Source organism: Coturnix japonica, chromosome Z, assembly GCF_001577835.2.
Source record: "Coturnix japonica isolate 7356 chromosome Z, Coturnix japonica 2.1, whole genome shotgun sequence".
NCBI classification, from domain to species: domain Eukaryota; kingdom Metazoa; phylum Chordata; class Aves; order Galliformes; family Phasianidae; genus Coturnix; species Coturnix japonica.
In genome coordinates, this window is record NC_029547.1 from 14,127,023 (window position 1) to 14,144,274 (window position 17,252).

At 43.5% G+C, this 17,252-nt stretch overlaps 1 protein-coding gene across 2 annotated transcripts in view; it reads right to left on the reverse strand.

The window, feature by feature from the left end:
• The window catches only part of SREK1 (splicing regulatory glutamic acid and lysine rich protein 1), a 40,364-nt gene extending 31,317 nt beyond the window's left edge, over positions 1-9,047 (reverse strand). Inside the window, exons 1-2 of one of the 2 annotated variants that reach the window (XM_015848561.2) lie at positions 8,674-9,047; positions 960-1,093 (exon numbers count right to left, since the gene is read on the reverse strand). In XM_015848561.2, the coding sequence (XP_015704047.1) occupies positions 960-1,093; positions 8,674-8,834 (295 nt within the window). In that variant the 5' untranslated portion in view covers positions 8,835-9,047. The remainder of the gene's footprint in view (positions 1-959; positions 1,094-8,673) is intronic. The other variant, XM_015848564.2, reaches the window with a different exon arrangement.
• Positions 9,048-17,252: the final 8,205 nt, after the last annotated feature.

Sequence of the window (17,252 nt, forward strand, 5' to 3'; positions counted from 1 at the left end):
GCATTCAGATTTGGCGTATCAACAATAAGAATACCCTCACATTCTACACACCTGCAAAGTATGGCCTCGGCATTCTTAAGGGAACGCTCGTAAAATTACTATTTACCAAACATCTTTACTAGGAGTTATAAAAATATTTTATTCTGGAAGCATTATATGCAGATAAATGCATTTTTCAAAAGGTGCCAAAAATTCTAAGAAGAACAATTTCTTACATACTTATGAAAGTGTGTAAGAAAGTCTTTTTATTGCAAAGTATTACTTTCAACAGTAACAGCAAGGGAAAACTGCAATCTTTTTATTACACTAGGAGGCAAACACATTCAATCAGTAATTATCACCATGAATACTAACTATTTTAAATTATGTAAATCTAAAATGGCCAAATGCATACAGTGCATGTCAACAAGACAAATTTTGATTTGAAAAATAATAACAATAATAATAATCAATGTAACCAAAAGAAAAAAAAAATAAAAAACAGAAACAGCAAAGAAAACAAGCCACAGACCAAAAGTTATACATTAAAATCTAAACTTCCATGTTATCTTTGCAAGGAAATTACTTAACATATTCAGTGCCCCATTGACTTCAGTGAGAACTTTGTGTGGGAATAAGCTTGCCAAGATAAAAATCACCTTTAAGGGGACAAAATTACCTTTGTGTCCTCCCAAATATGTAAAAACAATGGAAAATTGAATTATCCTTATTTATATCAGATCTTCTTTTTCCTAATGCTGAATTTAAATTAAATCTCCATAGCTACGTTTCTTCACTCTAATTTCATTTTTCTATCAAGGCACTTTTTTTTCCCCCACCCCCAAACACTAAAATAAAAAAACTGTAAAAAAAGGAAAAACAAAGTAACAACAGAGAACCACCTCCTTACATTGAAAGCTTAAAACAATTAGCAGACAGGACAAAGACCAACATTACAGAAGAATGACTGAAATACTAACCTTCTGCACAGGGCACAACTATCAAAGCTCTGTCAATAAAAACCGTGTTGGTTAGATGCTGGGCCACACCAACACTTGATGCTTCACGAAACTTAATATAACATACTTTGGAGGAAAAAGCAAGAGGTGCGTTGCTGCAAGACAAAAGGGAAAAAGCAATCACTCATATTGAATAACGTACATATGCATATTTTTAACCAGAATTTCTTAAATTAAAGACATTTTCAGACTTCCTGGAAATGTTACCTGAAAGGCCATAATTTGACTTTTACGGCACTAAAAAAAAGCACATCATCTCCTTCTTTTTAATAAAAACTTGCATAAGCCAAAATCTCAAATTTACAAGACTTACTATCTTTACAAATCTTACTATATGGTGTTACACAGTTCAATATTATTGTAAATAACAGCATGAATCAAAGTATCTCATAGTAAATCTACAGTTAATATTTCTTCTGTTTCTTCTGCATAGTCCCATTTGTAGGAAATTCAAACAATAAGACCAGTGAGTCCTTCAAATCTTAGTCCACACAGCTTAGGGAGCAGGAGAGAAATAAATCATGCCTGCTCACATTCAGAATGGCCTGCAAGGTCTTGATTCAGAATACTTCCAAACATCACAGCTGATAGCAGATGACTTTCTAAGTCCTCATCAGAAATGTTTGCACACAACATCTAATCTTACACATTATAAAGAGTTGGATTTCAATCACTGCAAAGATGTTTGCTACAGCATCTTTATGATGGGGTTGTTTTTCTTTGGCTTTCTAGGGAAGAGGAATTCATTTCTTTGTTTAGGTTTTTTAAACACACATGCTACCATCACAACCCAAACAGCAGAAGCCTCCAGTGAAAGTTCCACAGTCCAGTCTGCTGAAGACTTCTAACATCTCTTGGCTTTTTTCTCTTTAAAAATCACTGCTAACTGAAGAATATGATTCTGGACAAGGCAGAATCATAAACAATCCGTGTAAATTTCAACAGCAATGGAGGCAGCTACGTGATTTCAATCTTGAAAGCTATTTGGAAAGTGTGTTAAAAATATTAACAAAAGAACAGTGTTTCAACTAGGCTCCAAGAAGTAGTTTGGGTACAAACTCTCTTCTGAGGATTAAGCTAATCTGGTAACTCACTGGAAAAGTGAAAAGAAAAATTCTCTCAGGAGGAGATATCTGTAGAAAGGTGCTAGTGTGGAATACACTAACATAAATAACCAACTAAAGTAAGATCTCATGGAATAACTGAATGCACCTCTAAGACCTCCTCTGCAATACAGTCACTGTAGAACACCGTGAGGTCTAAAAAATGGCCACTCTATTTGATCCAAAGGAAAGCAGTATTACAGTGGGGCTTTCAACACTACACACAGTTTGTCTCCCCACTTTCAAACAACTTAGCCTGCAAAAATCCAATTGGCTGTGAGCGTGTGACAAAAAAGTACGACAACTGGGACTACACACCTCAGATCTAACTTGTCTCCTACGCTGAATAACAACTCTAAGCTGTAGGAGTAGTTTGTGGATTAGAGTAAACAGCCAAAAGCTGTCACACCCTGCAAACCAGCTTCAGATTTCAGCTGTACCTGCACCACAAACAGAAAGTCTCTGCCCTCTTTACTACTATACAAGCCACACTTCCTGCTCTTACGAATGTCTGTTTAAACCAAAAGAAAGATAACAAATTAATACTTTCCTGAACAGCACATTTGGTAAATTTCAATGTAAATAACTTTAGGACATCTGTAAAAACAAAAACAGAACACCACTGCCATGCAGTATGTTTCAGAGAACGCTCTATAAAGCAAAGAGTACAGCATTTCCTCTTGCAGACTCACTGCATACTGTAAAGTGGGCGTCACTTCCCACACAAGTGTGGCTTCTCAGTGGCTTTTCACAAACACAGACTTGCAGGACACCTCCCTCCTATGTCAATGGAGACATAACAGGCCTCCCTGTACTGCCACTGTAGGAGCTCAGTAAGCACTGGAAGGTTTGCAGATGGTAAACTGACTTGTGTGCATGTAAACAATGATAGCAGTTGTTCTTTTTTAGTATGGGAACTCAGACCTGCAACCAAACCAGGACCACGCACATGAGAAGCTCTATTACAGACACTCATCTACACAGAAATGACAAATCCAGACTGAGGTCCTGAGGCAGAACTAACAACACTCACTAGTTTAAAAATTTGTCCTAGATGGGCTGTGACTACAGTATTCCCCATCCTTGGGGATTTCTGCATTCTACCTAACCATAATTTTACACACAGTTTTCACCTGCTACCTCTCTTTACAATTAATGAAGTATTTCGCTTCAGGAGGAAAACAGATCTCATTTGATTAAATGAGTAACCTATAATTCACCCATCCTATTTTCCTTTAGGCTTAAGTACAACTACAGTATGTACCAGTAAATTCAAAAATAAAAATCACAAGAAATCATGTTTCCTGACAGGATTTTATAATAGCTCCTTGCTTTTACTTCTGAGCACTTTTCATAAAAAGCTGGTTAAAAAAAAAAGGAAAGGCAATTCTCAGAGTCTCTGCATTTCCTTTCTCTCAAGGTTATAGCTTTGTTTATGGAACAAAGATTCGCAGGTCTGGTAGTAAGTGGAATAAAAGTGGTCCTCAGGCACTGAAAGCCACCTGCACAAGTCTTCAGGAGAAATCTTACACACAAATTGTCAAGAAATCAAAGCTTATTGGCCAAGTTTTTGAAGCCAACAATCAAGAATGTTAAATCAGTACAGCAGACAGAAAAACTCTGCTGGTCTAACATTTAAATACAAATAAGAGAAGATTAAAAAAATCTTTTTCCCACTTCCATGACTTCTACTTGCTAATTGCTGTTACTGAAGACCCTTACACATAGGTTATCATTTTTACAGATTGAACCTTCACTGCAAAGCCTTCCACAGATCAGAACAGCATATTTGTAAGAAAATAGGTAAATACAAACAAAGGCCACCATTAACAGTCCACAAAAGGAAGATTCATATTAATGTTTTATTTTGTTTTCCAATAAAGGAAATATTGCTTTAAGTGCCAATGAAACCTCATTGACAGGTAGCTAAAATTAGGACCATGACCATATGGAAACAATTTCTGCAGAGCCAGGAGTCCCCAGCGCTCCCAATGCTGAATCCGAAGGTGATTTACTCACAGTTCTCATGTTCCTTTCAGAAAAATAAAAGTAACAAAGTAGCTCTTACAGCTGCCTGAGAAATACCTTCACTGAATACAAGGTTTTCAGTATTGTAACAAGTATGGGAATCATCCTTCTAAGAGGAGCCTAATTAGCAGGGACTGCAGAATTGATAAACTGAGGTTTATCAATGAAAATAAAACACATCAGGACAAAGTACTGAAGAGCACAGCATGAATTAACACTCATTTACAAATTCATCCCAATCAAATAGGGATACAAAATGAAAGACCCAAACAGAAACTGGTCTCTAGATATGAACTGAGAGGATAAGTCACTGTTTTCAGGATCCCACCCAGAACACTGAAGAGCCATCTTAAAAAACCTCTATTTCATTCAATACTTTATAAGTCAAGGTGGCTTCTTCTTCTTCCCCTCCAAAATCTGTGTAATAACAAGAACTTTACATCAAGTATTCCAGCACTATCTAATATAATCTGTAAATAACTGTATTTCTTTTTAGCTTTTCAAATAGAACAGTCCTGCATCCCATAAAGCCAAGTAGTATGAATGATAGCAGTCTGGAGAAATGCAGAAAAATGTTTGAAAAGGAATCATTCTTTCCAAAGGTAACAGGTCCACAAACCATAGCGTAATGCTTCTTTTTGTTCTACAGTCATGAAAATGCAAAATGTGCAGATGCCATCCTTGCTCCCTACTAAGTCAGATACCTTCTCCTTTTTCATCAAGTCAGCAGCAGGGTGGTGCACAATGAATTACAGTGAAACAGGGCTAGAATTAATCATCACCTCATAATCAAAGCCAAGATGTAATGCTCCAACTTCAAAAAAGGGGAAGAATAGAAAAAATGAAAAACCCAACTAATACCAACTAAACAAGGTCCAAGATGGCACTTGACTCTGACCAACTTAATTTACAAATACTAGAACACAGCTTGCTTCCTCTCAACTAAAAAAAGGCAGATTTGTTACTGGAATTAAATTTCAATAGACTACAAGAAAAGTATACGACTGACACATGATTGACTCAGAAGAAGTGAATCATAACCTGTATTTTTTACTCAGAAAGACCATAATTGATTGAAAAAAGGGAATATATATGCTTTATAGAGTGTGTACGTAGATATTATCTTTGATTCAGCTGAAACAGTTTATTTTCCTCACAGAGTCCAGTGTGATACTGTTTTACCTTCAAGAGAAAAAACAATCAGGATAACACATCAGTGTTTTAGTTGCTGCTGAGCACTGCTGTTCAGAGCCAATGAAATTTCACCACCTCATACTGCCTTGCCAGCAAGGACAGCCCAGTGTGGGGCTCAAAGGGTTGAGATAATGACCAATCTGACCTGAATGCATTAAATAAAATTGTTATGAGCAGCATAGTAGCTTAATAGCTGCTGGTCACAATGCTGATCTTTTCATTCACATTGTTTGCTTGCTTCCAAAGCTATTTTTCTTAACTCTGGAATGTTTATTGTCTCTTGAGGGCAGGCCTAGACTTCTTTATGGTTTTGCTAGTTTATATATACCATGTGCTCATGCTATACCAATTATGGGTTTAATTTGGTACTTGTACTCAGCAGTGTGCTCATTCTCAGATTTCAGGAACCTCACTACAGAACCTCTTCAGCAAGTACACTCTCAACTCAAAGTAGGCTAAAATAGTTGTGGAAAAACTGAATATACCTGGGATATTCTAAGTAGCATTATCTTATTGTTTGTCTTTTGTATGTGCTACTGGCTTCATTTCTGGGGAAGAAAATATTTAAAAATACCACCCAGAGATCTACCCTGAGGCAGGATGGCTGTGGGTGGCAAGGTGTGTGGGAGGATGTGGGTGGGTATCTATCACAATGACCAGAGAGCATCAAGTATACATGATACATGTGGTGGAAGTGTGTATGGAGTCTCCTATCATCATATGCCAAGTCATTGGCAGCAATGACCTGGAAAGACTGAGAGGAACAAAGATGGAGTGGTGGATTAATTAGCTGACCAACTCCAACAATTCAAATAAAGCTGATTTTTCTCCCTACTGACCCATGTGTCAGTTCTGGAGGAATTTTCCCAACAGGTCCAGCAACTCAAAAGGAATATAACCTCCTCACCAACCGCATGAACCAGAATCTCAGCTACCAGAACTAAGTTGTTTTTGTTCAAGAGATAGGTGAGCACATGTCACCCTGTGGTTTCACCTGCATGACCACAGAGAGAATGTAAGGAGGCAGTATGGAAAACTCACCTCAACCTTAGAGGGAAGAGTACATGAGTTGGCAGGGAAAACAACCACAGATTCCAGGAAAACCGCTACTCCAATTTCCAGTGAACAGTTCTCTGAACAGAGTGGAGGGTACAATCCTATTTCTCCTCTTGATAATGAGGCTTTTGGTTCACGTTCATGTGAAGTGAGTTACAAATATAGTAACCAGGACTAGAAGGGCCCTGCCTCCAGCCACATGGCGGAAAGGGCAACTGTCAACTAATGGCCTGGCGCATCAGAACCACAGGAGCATAAGGCTCAGAACAACAGACTTGTGTGACATACGTACACAGACTTCACAAAGCAAATAAATTCCCTTTTGTAGTCTCTTAACTGCTATGCTTCACTAACTGCTGGAAGTTCACATCCATTAATATTAAAAATGTGCACTTCAGGCATCAAATTATGTTTTGTTTTTTCTTAAACAGAAGATGATGAGTACAGAAGGGAACACAACTTCACCCTGTTAAGCTAAACTAAGGACAATTATTTTGTTTGTATGCTGAGTATCTTCAATGCAGAATCATAAAACAAGTTACAATGCTATGCTATGCAACATGAAAACTTTTTTCAGCATTGCTTTATCTACAAAAAGCAATATTCTCTTAATACTACGTGACAGATTATCTTATAATAAGACATCTTACAATAAGAACTTATTGTTTTTTTATGTGCTTCCAAACAAAGGCTAGCAAACGAGATCCAATCTCAGCAGAAGCTCCTGCTTAACTACTTACTATCAAAGCTTTCAGTTGTTTGTTTCTTTTCTATTTATGCTATTAAAGTAACACAAATATTCTGGAATTACTGAAAGCTGAAATGCCCTCATCTCCTCATTCTCAATGAGAAACAAATTTCTAAAAGTACATTAACATTTGTCACTGCGTGTTCAGTATCCACAAGATTTTACTTCACCAAATTCAACCAACCAAATCCTGCTTTTCAAATCCAGATCTGAACAAAGAGCAAGTTTCTCACTGTTCTGTGAAGGTAACAAAACTGATGCTCCAGAAAACACTACAACTTTAAGTTTCCTACAGAAATACATTTGAAGCTAGGACAACATGAATTTCTGCTTTATGTCACCTATAATATAAAAATTCCCTTTTAAATCATAGGAACAATTGATTTTTTAAAAATTAGGGCCTAAATTATTCCTTACAGAAATAGCAGCAGCTATACACAATTTCAACAAACTGCAGACATAAACTGTAGCATCTTTTTGCTTGGAATTCTTCTGCTTCCCACAGACTTGTCGGTGAAGCACAATTACCTGAATTTTTCATTATGCTGTTATAAAACATGTTCAGAGAGTGAAAAGCAGTACATATTTTCTGTTTAGCAAGAAGGGGATTGGATGAAACCCTTTTCCTTTTCCAAGATAGTAATTTGAAAATCAGTTCAAAAGCCCAGACCTGTTTTGCAAGGACAAGTGTATTTCTAGAAGTTATGTGCATGCACACACACAAAGTAAATAAGATTAACAGTAAAATATGTAACCACTATTCTGTATCCTATGGAAAAAAAAAAAGATGAATTACGAGGAACTGATGTTTAACACAGCATAACCTTGACGTTCCCAAGTCAAATCCTACCATGGCGCTGGATTTTAGTATTTCTTGTAGGTACACATACAGGAAAAATTTTACACACAGACAGAAAGCCTCAAGAAAACATCCATTTGCCTTACATTCTACTACATAACCCGGCAAGACATGGAAGTGGAAAAACACCAACATTTTTAGCTATTATGGAAGTGGAAAAGCTCCAACATTTTTAGCTATTTAGAAGACCTAAGTCTTATTCCTCTGAATTACAAAATAAAATGTATAAAGCTCAAGATAACCTGGATGCAAACGATGTACACTCTTTCTGCTGCCCTATGTGATTTTTGCAAGGGGTAAAAAGGGAAAATTGTTCTAAAGGGCACGTATGTCATTCACACCGTAGGGCAACAAAGGCAACAGTATAAATGGCCTCTTCTCCTCCCCAGCTTTGCTGAAGCATCAGGGCAAGCAAACCGCACCGCCTCCTATCTATGGGCCCGTTATGTGATCAAATGCACTGGGATCAGACGCCAGGAGGGCACAGCCCCGCTCCAAGGACGCGGCCGATCCCCCAACCCGGAGCCGCCATCTTAAGTGCGGCCATACAAAGGCGGAGGCACGTGACCGACCCGCGGCGGGAGGCGGCGGTGCCCGTAGTCAAGATGGCCCGTCGCGCCTCCCGCCGCCCGCCCGCCGCCCCGCCGCTCCCTCGGCCCCCATAGCCCTGCAGCCGGCCGAGCTTACTCTGGGGGATAGAGGCGCAGCTCCTCGATATCTCCCAGGAAGCCGAAGAGAGTCCGCATCTGCTCGCTAGTGACCGCCGACGAGAGGTTCGTGACCTGGATGACGGACGTGGGGCCCAGGGGGAAGCCGAGCGGCACCCCGATCCCACCGCTGTTCATCATGGCGGAGCCTGCACGACCGCGGCACGGCCGCACGCACCGCGGAGGCGGGACCGAGGCGGACAGCGGCGCGCGGCGTATGGGCAGAGCGTCCCTGCGCGCCGCCGCTCTAGCCGCAAACTCGACTGCTCCGGAGGTGCTGCCGCGCTGCCGGCCTCCTGCCGCTGGAGGCGCTGTTTGCTCCGCCGGGAATGGCGCCGCTCCCTCCGGTGCCCTTGGAGCAGGCGCTGCGGGCCGCGAGGGGCGGGGACAGCGCGGGAACGCGCTCCAGAACCGTTAACGGCTGCACCAGAGTGTGTCCGCCAGAGCGCGGAGATTCGCGATAGAACGCGTTGTTAGACGAACGGCTCCCTCGTTCAGTGAGGGGCAGATTAATCCCCTCAGGGAATAAAGCCTTGGAAACTTACATCGTAGTGACACTGAACGGGAAGGGCTGTGAGGGAATGGGTCGGCCGTGCTTCTTTTAAAGCTGGACTGGGAATCTCTCCCAGTTACAGTCTGCCCAGATTTAGAACCATAGAATCATAGAAGTGCTCAGGCTGGAAAAGATCTTAAAGGTCACTAAGTCCAGCCGCAGCCTAACCACCGTACCCTAAGCACCGTACCCTACACCATAGTGCCCTACACCATAGTGCCGTAACCATAGTGCCGTAACCATAGTGCCATAACCATAGTGCCATAACCATAGTGCCATAACCATAGTGCCATAACCATACTACCCTAACTCTAACAACCCTCTGCCAAATCATGTCCCTGAGCACCACAGAATCACAGAATCACAGAATCACAGAATTACCCGGGTTGGAAGGGACCTCAAGGATCATGTAGCTTCTTCTAACCTCCCACTGTCCTAGCCAGGGTGTGGGCCACCAATCCATACACATTTTTACTAGATCAGGTTGCCCAGGGCCTAGTCCGAACCTGTGTCTGAACCCTCCAAGGGACGGGGCTATCCACAACCTCACCTGGGCAGCCTCTACTTCTCCATGACCTAACCCACCCTTTCTAGTAAAGAACTTTCCCCTAAACTCCAAACCTAATCTTCTCCTTTCCCTCAACCTTTAAAACCATTTTCCCTATTCCTGTTTAATCAAGTCCCTTTCGAAGATGTTTACTCCCCTCCTTGGGGTAAGGTTCCTTTCAGGGTATTGAAAGGCTGCAATGAGGTACCCCGCCAACCTTTCTCTTCCTAGGCTTGAACAAACTTCATAACTCCCCAGCTCTGTCCTCATAGGGGAGGTTGGCTCCCAAGCCCGCTTGATCATCTTTTTGTGGCCCCTCCTCTGGACACCTCTTTTTCTCACATCTCCATATCTTTTTTGTTACTGAGGTGGACTCCACACCTGGACACAGTACTCCAGATGGGGCCTCACAAGAGCGTAGTAGGGAGGGATGATCACCTCCCTTATCCCTGCTGACCACCCCTCTCTGATTGGAGTCCTCTGAGCCCCAGGATCCGGTTGCTTTCCGGCAGCCAGAGCGCACCTGCTGGACTCATGTTTTAATTTTCTCATATTCTATCAGGACCCCTAGGTCTTTTTCAAGCGAGTGCTCTCAAGGGGAACAACTCCTCCCAGCCTGTACAGGTGCCTGGTGGTTCTTCCGGCCCCAAGCTGCAAAACCTTGCACTTTTGCCGTTCGTTGAACCTCATTAGGTTCACCCGAAGCCCAGCTTCCATAAGCCTGTCCAAGGTCCTTCTTCGAATGGCATCTGTTTCCCTCCACCGTATCGACTGCACCACTTCAGTTGGTGTCATCTCACAAAACTTGCTGAGGGTTGCACTTCCTTATTCCCCTCATCGATGTCATTAATTAACAGATGTTAAAAGAGCACCCGTATTATTTTCCGTAGATTTACGGATTGAGTCCCAAGACAGACCCTTGAGGTGGAGCCGCTCCGTTACCTCCTCCACCTGGACTAGAGGCCATTGGACCAGCCACCCTCTGTGTCTGCGGCCTTTCAACCAATTGCTTATCCATCTAGTTGTTCCACCATCAAATTCCACCTCCCTCCAATTTGGAGATTGTAGGATGTGATGGGGGACCATGTTCAAAGGCTTGTCTCAGGTCCAGGTAATATTTATGACCATCGGTCGCCTTCCCTTCATCCACCAACGCCGTCACTCCATATAGAGCCACAAGTATTAGTTTAAGCATGACCTTCCCCTGGTGAAGCCCATTGCTGGCTGTCTCGGTCACATTGCTTCATTCTTATGTGTCAAGCATGTTTTGTCCCAGAGATCTGTTCCATAATCTTCCCAGGCTACTGGTGAGACTCATCCGGCCTGTATTTACCCAGGGTCTCCCTTTGCTCTTCCCTTCTTGTAAATGGGGTGACTGTGACCCTTTCTCCCAATCATCCGGGACAGGGAACTCACCTGGACAGCCACGATTTCTCAAATATTGAACAATAGGAGCAGCCAGCTCAGCATATTTCCACCTCATGCCAGCGCCTTCAGGACCCTGGATGCACGCCATCTGGCCCCATTTAGACTTATTATACTCATTCAGTCTAATGGAGGCACTTCTCGGACTGCTCTGTAAGCCGCGTTACAGTTGGAGCGGATTTACCTCCTTGGTCCCCCACATGGAGGTATTGGGGGCTGCAAGACTTCAAGGGACGTGGAAAAAGACGTAGTTTGAGAGTCCTGGCCACCAGTTTGATAGACCGGGTGAAGATACTCATTCAGCACCTCAGCTTTCTCTTCATCTGTTCGAAGCCATTTCTCCTTTTTTTAAATTTTTACCAGAGGTAGGCACGCCCATTTTGGCCTGTCTCTTCTGGCAATGTACCTGTAGAAGGTTTTTCTTGTTGTTTTTTCACATCCACTTCGCCAAGTGGTTCAGTTCTGCTGCGCTCTTGGCTTCCTGATCCCACATCTGCTAAGTTCGCGGCAGCCCTGTATTCTTCCCGGGTGACACAGCCTTGTTTTCAGAGCTTTACACCCCTTTTCTTCACTTCCTTCAGTTCTCTTAGAGGTCCTGCTGAGCCATTGCGGTTTTTTCTACGCCCTCTCCTGCCACTTTCTTAATCATGGGGGAAATGGGAAGACCTCTTGTGCTGCCAGGAGGGCATCCTTGAACAGTAGCCAGCTCTCTCAAACTGTCCTTATCTTTGAGGGTATGTCGCGCCAGGGTGATTTCTTGGCCAGCATTCCATTGTGAATAGCTTGAAGTCTTGCTCTTCTAATAGTTGAGCATCCTGGTCTGGCTCTTTGCCAGGCCCACATCGCTTGAGTCACAATAACTAAGCCAGGGCATGATCGCTGGAGCCCAGGTGCAGCTCCATACCTTGACGCCTTTTGATGATCTCCTCAGCGTTTGTGAGCCAGCAGGGTATCCAGCAACGCTTTGACCTTCGGCGGTCTGTCCAATACCTGAACCCAGAAAGCTATCATCAATTTTGGATTCCAAGCCTTCTGAGCTCTTTGCAGCTCGCCGCTGTGGTTTTTCCCATTATACAGATTGTCCGGATGCGTTGAGTCCCCCACCAGACAAGAGCCCGTTGAGCCAACGCCTCACGCATCTGGGAGCAAGAAGCCTCATCAAGCAGCCTCCCCTTGATCAGGTGGCCTGTTATATACCCCTAATTACCAGCTGAACCCTTTATTAGTCCCATCTCTAAATTCCTAAACCCGCAGGCCCTCAACCTGTTTCTTGGACTGTTTTCATGGGGAGCTCCTCTACTAGTTATTCTAATCTCTGACATAAAGGCCGGACCTCCCTCCACCCTTCCTACCTCGCCTATCTCTCCTAAAGAGCCCTATAGCCATCGATGGCACGTATCCCATTATGGATCATCCCACCTATGTTTCTGTGATAGCACCAATGTCTATTTTCAGAGTGATGTCTGCCGGATTCCTCCTCCTGGGTGCATCACAAGTTTCCAGTTCCTCCTCTTGTTACTCAGGCTCCTGCATTCGTATAAGGCACTTCAGCCGGGTGTCCGTTCTCACCACCTTCATTAAGCGATCCAGTGATCCACTAGTACAGCGGCATCCCCAGCATCCCCCTGCCTCCTACTCCTCCTTTTGCACTCTGCAATCTTTGCCCCACAGCGTTTGGTACAATCCTTCAATTGTACCGTTTCAACCCAGTAGCCCTTATTTTGCCCCCTTCCCCTTCGTTTCCTAAGTTTAAAGACCTATCAATGAGTCCTCTCGCTACATTTCTTCAGCTAATACCCTCTTCCCTCAGGGACAGGGCTGCTTGCACCTCAGCAGCCATCATTCCAGGTGCAGTGTAGATTGGCCCCATGTATAGGTCAAAATAGGGCCGAATAATTCTTGTGTTGCTGCACCAGCTCTTAAGCCAATCTGTTTAAGAGCGATGGTTTTTTTGGATCCTCCCTGTATCTTTCTGACACCACGGCGCATAGGAAGAAAAAGATCACCTGCACCCCAGTCTCCTTCAAGTATTTTCGCGCCCATTCCCCTGAAGTGCTTTTTGATGGACCTCAGGCTTTGCTTGTCAACTTCCTCACTGCCACCTGGGATTATTAAAAAGTGGAGGTAGTTAGTTCTGAGGCATGAATCCCAATCTAGAATTTTTCTTTGAAATGTCCCTGACCCGTTGCCCCAGGAAGGCAGACACTTCTCTGCGGGTAGGGTCAGGCCGGCATTATAGGGCCTTCTGTTCCTTGCCAGAAGGGAGTCACCTACAAACAATCACCCTTCTGTCCTTACGTGTAGAAGTAGTCATGAGGCTTCGGGGGTGACTGCTTCACCTGTGGCACCTTCATGGGTGCACTTGTTTCACTTACTCTCACTTAGGTCCCCCCCTCAGTCCAGGCCTCAAACCGGTTTCGCAGAGGCACCTGGGGAGCCCGGGGATGGTCGTGATGGAGGATGCCCCTATCCGTCGAGCAGGTACCCGCTTCCCACTCCTCCTCCCTTCTCAAGTTACTGCTGGGGGGAATGAGAGGACAGGGGCGGCCTGCAGTGTTGCAGCTGGCTTGGTTACCCTTTACCACCTTGTGTGTGAGGTGGCAGGGGCTGACTTGGATGCTCCTTAGGGAGCCTCGACTATGTGCTGAGAACTTGAAGCAAGATGGGACTGACACCCACCCAGTCAATCTCCCTCTCACACTCTTTTATTAGTCTCAGCCTCCCACCTTCCCTCCTTCAGGTCAACTACGAGGCTGAGCAAGTAGTTCACCTGGTCACAGTGAACACCAATCACTGCCTCCCTACCCGCCTGCAAGGGCCAGGCTCTGGACTCAGTACAGCCAGAGACCCTGCACACCAGGGCATCTTGGGTGGGTGGGTGCTCAAGTCTTGAGTTTCCTCAGAGCCATTTAGGCAGCAGCCTTTCCTATTAAGGGCATGTCGCAGCAGATGTCTATTTCTGGGTCTCTGCAGTCTTCTTGGTTGCTGCCTCCCGTTTCTGTGAGATCGGGACCCTTGTCTTGGCCTCCTCAGTGTTTCTGGCAGCAGCCTTTCGCCGGGGAGCACCCATGTTGGAGCAGATACTTACCAGAGCTGAAACAGGAAGCACCACATCCAAACGGTTTTAAACACAGCCAGGGATGGTGACTCAACCACCTCCCTGGGCAGCCTATTCCAGTGCTTAACGACCCGTTCTGTAAAGAAGTTAGTCCTGATATCCGACCTAAACTTACCCTGGTGCAACTTGAGGCCATTTCCCCTTGTCCTGGTTCCCAATGAACATTAAATTGGAGAAAATGGGACTGCGTACTCTGTTTTGGGCAGTCTGTATTCGCAAATCTAGCCGCAGTCTGAATTGGGAGATAAATACAGTGTATCCTAGCACTAAAAGGGTGAGGTTATAGGTGTGAATGTTTGGACTCTTTTAGACCTTCCAGGCATCAAACCTAAACTGATTGGTGCAGTCTTGAAGCTGTGTGTGCTGAAAATAGATCTCAAATTTGTGATACTTCCCTGATCAAGTAGGTCAGCTGGAACCAGCGTGTCTCTGACTCTTGTTGCTGCTTCTGTATTTGCTCATGTACTTCACTTGACAGTAAAGTAGGAGAAATATGTTACAGAATTTTAAATAAATCTTGGACAACTGCTTGAAATGTCTTTAAAATGAGTATGTTTCAGGTAGGACTTATTTGAAAATAATCGTGCACTCATACTTGTGGGAGATGGAAAGGTCAGCTTGGCCTCATCAAATGTCTGATAACGAGGCTCTGAAAGGGTGCGAGAAGGTCTGAATAAACAGGGGTGTTTTGTACCTAGGCATAAGATAGGCTCTCTGATGATTATGAAGGCTTGTTACAGAAGTTGCTTCCTAACCAGTGGATTAATAGTGAAAATGTACTGAATGTGTGTGTTAGAATATAAAAGGCTTGCTTAGCAGTGATAAGCATGGATACACAAGATGATGCAGATACACATCATGTTCATCACAGCAATAAATAAATCTTCCTGGCATGAGAACCCTGTGTTGTGTTGCTAACTTGTGGCACATACTCTTCCTTTTAAATGAAATCCAGATTCTAAAAGCTTCAATATCCAAATTAAATCTTTTCTTTCAGGCATTCTGTAATCCTATGCTGACTGTGACGGTATGTTTAACTGGAGAATTCAAGGCCTTTCATTATATTTTAGGCAAAGCTAAACTCTATTATGATTGTTGTATCTGTAGAGATGTTACATGAAGATTTCTCATGTTCTGACAAACAGCCATTGAGATGGCTAGCAGAAAGAGAGAAAGCACTACTGCTGTGAACAGTCACGTTGTTTCTCTTTGCATGTCTTAGTAGAAGGTACAGAACAAAAACAAACAACCAAGCTTTAAAATGTACTAAGAGAAGACTTCCGTGATGTCAGAACTGACTGGGACGTCCTCCCTGAGGTAACGCCTTTAATAATAAATACAAAAATCTGAACTACTGTTCTCTGCCCCCAAAACAAAACAGAAGGAAAACACCATTTATATTTGGTATTAGTTTGGGGAAAAAAAATGGGAAAAAAAAATGAATTTGGACTTCAGAAGAATATGAAGGAAAAAACCACAAAGCTGGAAGCCTTTGTTCTGTCACAAAGCTGTCATTAAAATGTCAGAAGCAAACAATGAATTTACTTTAGCCAAATGGTTTGAGGCTTAAGAATATGTAATAGTCACTCTCTCTTATAATTAAAAAAGAAAAAAGGTATAGTGTACCAACTAATGTGTGTAGAAATGCAGGAAGGGAATCAGTGTACAAGTGTTTCATGTTAATTACTCAAATGGGGCCTAGAAATTATAAGGCAGTCATGTTTTTAATTCTTCTCCCAGGTAAATATTAAATTCATAGCTGGTCAGCTGTCTGAGGTTTAACCTTGTCAGGGAGCTAGACACCACGTCTGTCTGCTAACTCCCCACACTGGGAGGGAAAAGAGAGTCAGGAAGACTCAAGTATGAGAATTTATTGGCTGAGATAGACTGCTGAGAATCTTTTAATGTGACAAATGACTCTTAACATCATCAAGTCCAGCCATCACTTGGCACGATACCAAGTCCACCACTAAGGATGCCCAGTCCTCAGATCTACTGAAGTAGAGATTTCATGCTGACTGAGAACAGTCAGCTGAGTGTCCTATGAGCGCCATGGCACTCAAGATGATGCACTTCATGACCTTTCCTGGCATCAACATTAGACTGATGGGTATGTGGATTCCAGAAGAAGCTCTCTGTTCAGCCTGGTTGGTATTCTTTCATGTTGGCTGTGTTCTGATCTGTGTTAAAAAAGGGGTGGCCAGCAGGAAGAGGGAGGTGATTGTCCCCCTCTACTCAGCTCTTGTGAGGCCCCACCCGCAGTACTGCATCCAGGCCTGGGGACCCCAGTACAAGAAATATGCGGGACTCTTGGAGTGGGTCCATAGGAGGGCCACTGAGATGATCAGAGGGCTGGAGCACCTCTCCTCTGAGGAAAGGCTGAGGGAACCAGGCTTGTTTAGCTTGGAAAAGAGAAGACTCTGGGGAGACCTAATTGTGGCCTTCCAGTACTTGAAGGGAGTGTATAAAACAGGAGAGGAAACGGCTGTTTGCATGGGTTGATAGTGACAGGACAAGGAGGAATGGTTTTAAACTGGGACAGTGGAGGTTTAGGTTGGATATTAGGAGGAAGTTTTTCACACATGGCCTAGTGATGCACTGGAAGAGGTTGCCCAAGGAGGCTGTGGATACCCCATCCCTGCAGGCATTCAAGGCCAGGCTGGATGTGGCTCTGGGCAGCCTGATCTGGTGGTTGGTGACCCTGCACATAATGGGGGGTTGAAACTGGATGATCATTGTGGTCCTTTTCAACCCAGGCCATTCTATGATTGTATTACTCTTTACTCAGATACAGACTGGATAGGATATAAAGCAGTGTGATTCAAAAGCAAGATGGGTGCTGCTAATTGAAATTGCAGGGCAAACATGAACAATTTCTTTTGTGTGTTTTTTTGTTGTTTTTTTTTCTTTCTGCTC